At 50.6% G+C, this 2822-nt stretch overlaps 1 protein-coding gene across 2 annotated transcripts; it reads right to left on the bottom strand.

Annotated features, from left to right (window-relative positions):
* Positions 1-343: 343 nt before the first annotated feature.
* Positions 344-1990, bottom strand: ARL11 (ADP ribosylation factor like GTPase 11). 2 transcript variants are annotated; one of them, XM_029936800.1, is made up of 2 exons: positions 1875-1990; positions 344-1258 (listed from the first exon to the last, which is right to left on the bottom strand). In XM_029936800.1, the coding sequence occupies exon 2, from the start codon at positions 1049-1051 to the stop codon at positions 503-505; it is 549 nt and encodes a 182-aa protein (XP_029792660.1). In that variant the 5' UTR covers positions 1052-1258; positions 1875-1990; the 3' UTR covers positions 344-502. The 2 variants fall into 2 exon arrangements, with proteins under 2 accessions (XP_029792660.1, XP_029792659.1); XM_029936799.1 differs by having other exon boundaries at positions 344-1069.
* Positions 1991-2822: the final 832 nt, after the last annotated feature.

The raw sequence follows: 2822 nt of genomic DNA, 5'->3' as shown, positions 1-2822 counted from the left end.
TTTCTGAACTCGATATTCTGTGGTGCAGAGTCGCCTACTCAGCTCCGCTGCTCCTGGCTGCTTGTAGTCAGAGTGATCTTGGCATATACCCAGGGGCTCCCTGGGAAAAGTTACTCATAAGATTGTGACCATGTCCAGATGATACTGATTTTGAAACCTCTTTTCCTCTGTGAATTTAGGTCTTAATTGCCATGCAACTATTCATTATTGTATTAGTACAATTGCTCAGTTCACCCTTGGTCATGAGTTACTAAATGAAGTGTGTGGAGGCATTTTTTTCCCCTTAGAGTATTATTATTCAAAGAAGAGTTGATTTTCAACATAAACACTAGAGACAATAAGCTCCAAGAGGAAAATATCCTGTCCAAGCACAGGACTTCTCGTTTGATAAACTGAGCTTCAGATTCTCAAGGACCGGCTGGTTCTTTCAGGTCCTATCAACAAAGATATCGGCTCTCCCGGATCAAGTCTTCTTGCTGCCCCCGCCCCGCCCCGCCCGCGCTCACGTGGACGCACAGCGGCCACGGGACTTCAGGAGGCTCCTCAGGCTCTGTAGGGCCTCGGGCAGCCCTGCGCCGGTGAGGGCGCTGCAGGCCCGGAGCTCCCAGCTGCGGTCCTGGAACCTCTCCAGGCCCAGCCTCTCTCGGATCTCCAGCAGCGGCAGGGCAGTCGGCGCCTCCTGCTTGTTGGCCAGCACCAAGAAAGGGACGCTGGCCATGTGTGGGTCGTCCAGGACTTCCATGAGCTCAGCCGCTGCCTCGGGCAAGCGGGCTTCATCCGTGCTATCCAGCACATACACGAGGACATCCGTGCCTTCCAGGTGGTCCTTCCAGCTGGCCCGGAGCTGGGTCTGCCCCCCAACATCCCACAAAGTCAGGGACATGTGCCCCGGTGCTTCGAGAGGCTCCACGTTGAAACCAACTGTGGGTAGGGTCTCCACTGTCTGGTGGCCCTTCAGTTTGTACAGGAGCGTGGTCTTTCCGGCTGAATCGAGGCCTATCATCACCACCTGGGCCTCTGCCTTGTGATCTCGGGAATTCACAGACCCCATGGTGGCCACTGCTAACCCCTAGGGGAGAAAGGCCAGGTGCGCACGTCAGCCATTCTTGTCTGAAGGAACACAAATGTATGCAGACAAGTGGAAGAGGCTCTACTCCCAATGTAGGAAGTGTTTATACAAGGTTGGGTTTCAGATACAGGCCTGGGCTCTTCATGAAAGGACCAGGAAGTAAAGGCGTATGAGTCACCACCAGCTGACCTATCTCGGGGAAGAGAGGAGGGAGCTGAGTCAGAAAAGAGGGTAGGGTGCCCTGGAAGACTCCGAAGGTGGGCTCACTTTCCTTGGGAGTTAAAGCAAAGACTCAAAGGAAGTTCTAGTTAGACGTAACCTAGTTCAGTAGAAATGACCAAAATACGGCTTCAGTTCTTGCTTCTCTGTGGCTTCCAGGCTCTATTTCCCTTCTGTAAGCCTAAACCCTGAAACGGAAGCTAGCCTGAGTTCAGTGCACCAACTGAAGCGTCCAGTAGCTCATAGAAGCTTCTGCTGCCTCTGGAACTCTCCTCAGAACCAGCACCATCTCCAGGAATCAGTGGCTATTTATAAATACTGTCGCTTGGGGACAGATTTACAAGCCAGAGCAAAGTGGCTTCCTCCATTGCCTCATCACGGTAAATTACCTCTAGAGCAACACTCAGGTTCCTCAAGAATCCCAGTTTCTAAAACCAAGACCTGTTCCCGACTTAGAGGAAATCTGGCTGGGACAAGGGAAGGGACATCTGCCCTCCTGGGGTATACTCCCGCGGTACCTGCAGGAAAATAAGGCAGGCTCTGTGACTTCCTTATGCCGGGGTTGTATGAGGAAAATGAAAGTTACCTCTGTGTTATTAGGCTGTGGCTGGAGAAGCTCCTCCTCTGTGGCCGGCTTCCTGCATGCAGCTGCTCTCTCCTCGTCCCTTGTGTCCCAGGAGTGAGATGTGAAGGAAATGTGACTGTTGCTGGTTCTCCTTTTCTACTTCCTTTCCCAGGTGGGCGGGGGCGGGGCAGGCACATCAGCCCCTCCCACAGCCCGACTTCCCTGGCAGAGATGTCCCCAGTTCCTCAGCTCTTGATTGGGCAAAGCCTAACACCAGCCCCATTTCTTAGCAGCTCAGAATATCTGCCTTGATGATTTTTCTGGAGCCTGGAGATTCTTTTGTTTGCTTGGACCCTGCATGCTTTTAAAAACTGCCCCAACTGCCCAAGTGTGACTAAAACACTCTAAAAATATAGGTCGGGTGCCTGGGTGGCTCAGTCAGTTAAGCGTCCAGCTTTGGCTCAGGTCATGATCTCACGGTCCGTGGGTTCGAGCCCCGCATCGGGCTCTGTGCTGACAGCTCAGAGCATGGAATCTGCTCAGATTCTCTGTCTCCCTCTCTTTCTACCCCTCCCCTGCTCACTCTTTGCTCTGTCTCTCAAAATAAAATAAAGATATTTAAAAAAGAACATTAAAAATATAGATCAATATGTTGAAGGTAAACCATAAAAAAATTAGTTATGTCAATGTGGTGGAGATGTGGGCAGTGAATTGCTACTGAATTGTTTCTTCAACAGAGTCCTCATGTTTTCCGCTCAAACAATGATACCTCCAGAAAACATAATTTTTAAATTATTTTAATGTTTATTTACTTTTGAGAGAGAGACAGACAGAACATGAGCCACAGAGGGAGATACAGAATCTGAAGCAGGCTCCAGGCTCTGAGCTGCTAGCACAGAACTACACTCATGATTCTCCGTCTCTCTTCAGTATTAAAGTGTGGGGCAGCTGTTGGCAATCTTCCCAAGT

This window comes from Suricata suricatta, chromosome 4, assembly GCF_006229205.1.
Source record: "Suricata suricatta isolate VVHF042 chromosome 4, meerkat_22Aug2017_6uvM2_HiC, whole genome shotgun sequence".
Lineage (NCBI taxonomy): Eukaryota > Metazoa > Chordata > Mammalia > Carnivora > Herpestidae > Suricata > Suricata suricatta.
This window is presented reverse-complemented; position numbering and strand designations above follow the sequence as displayed.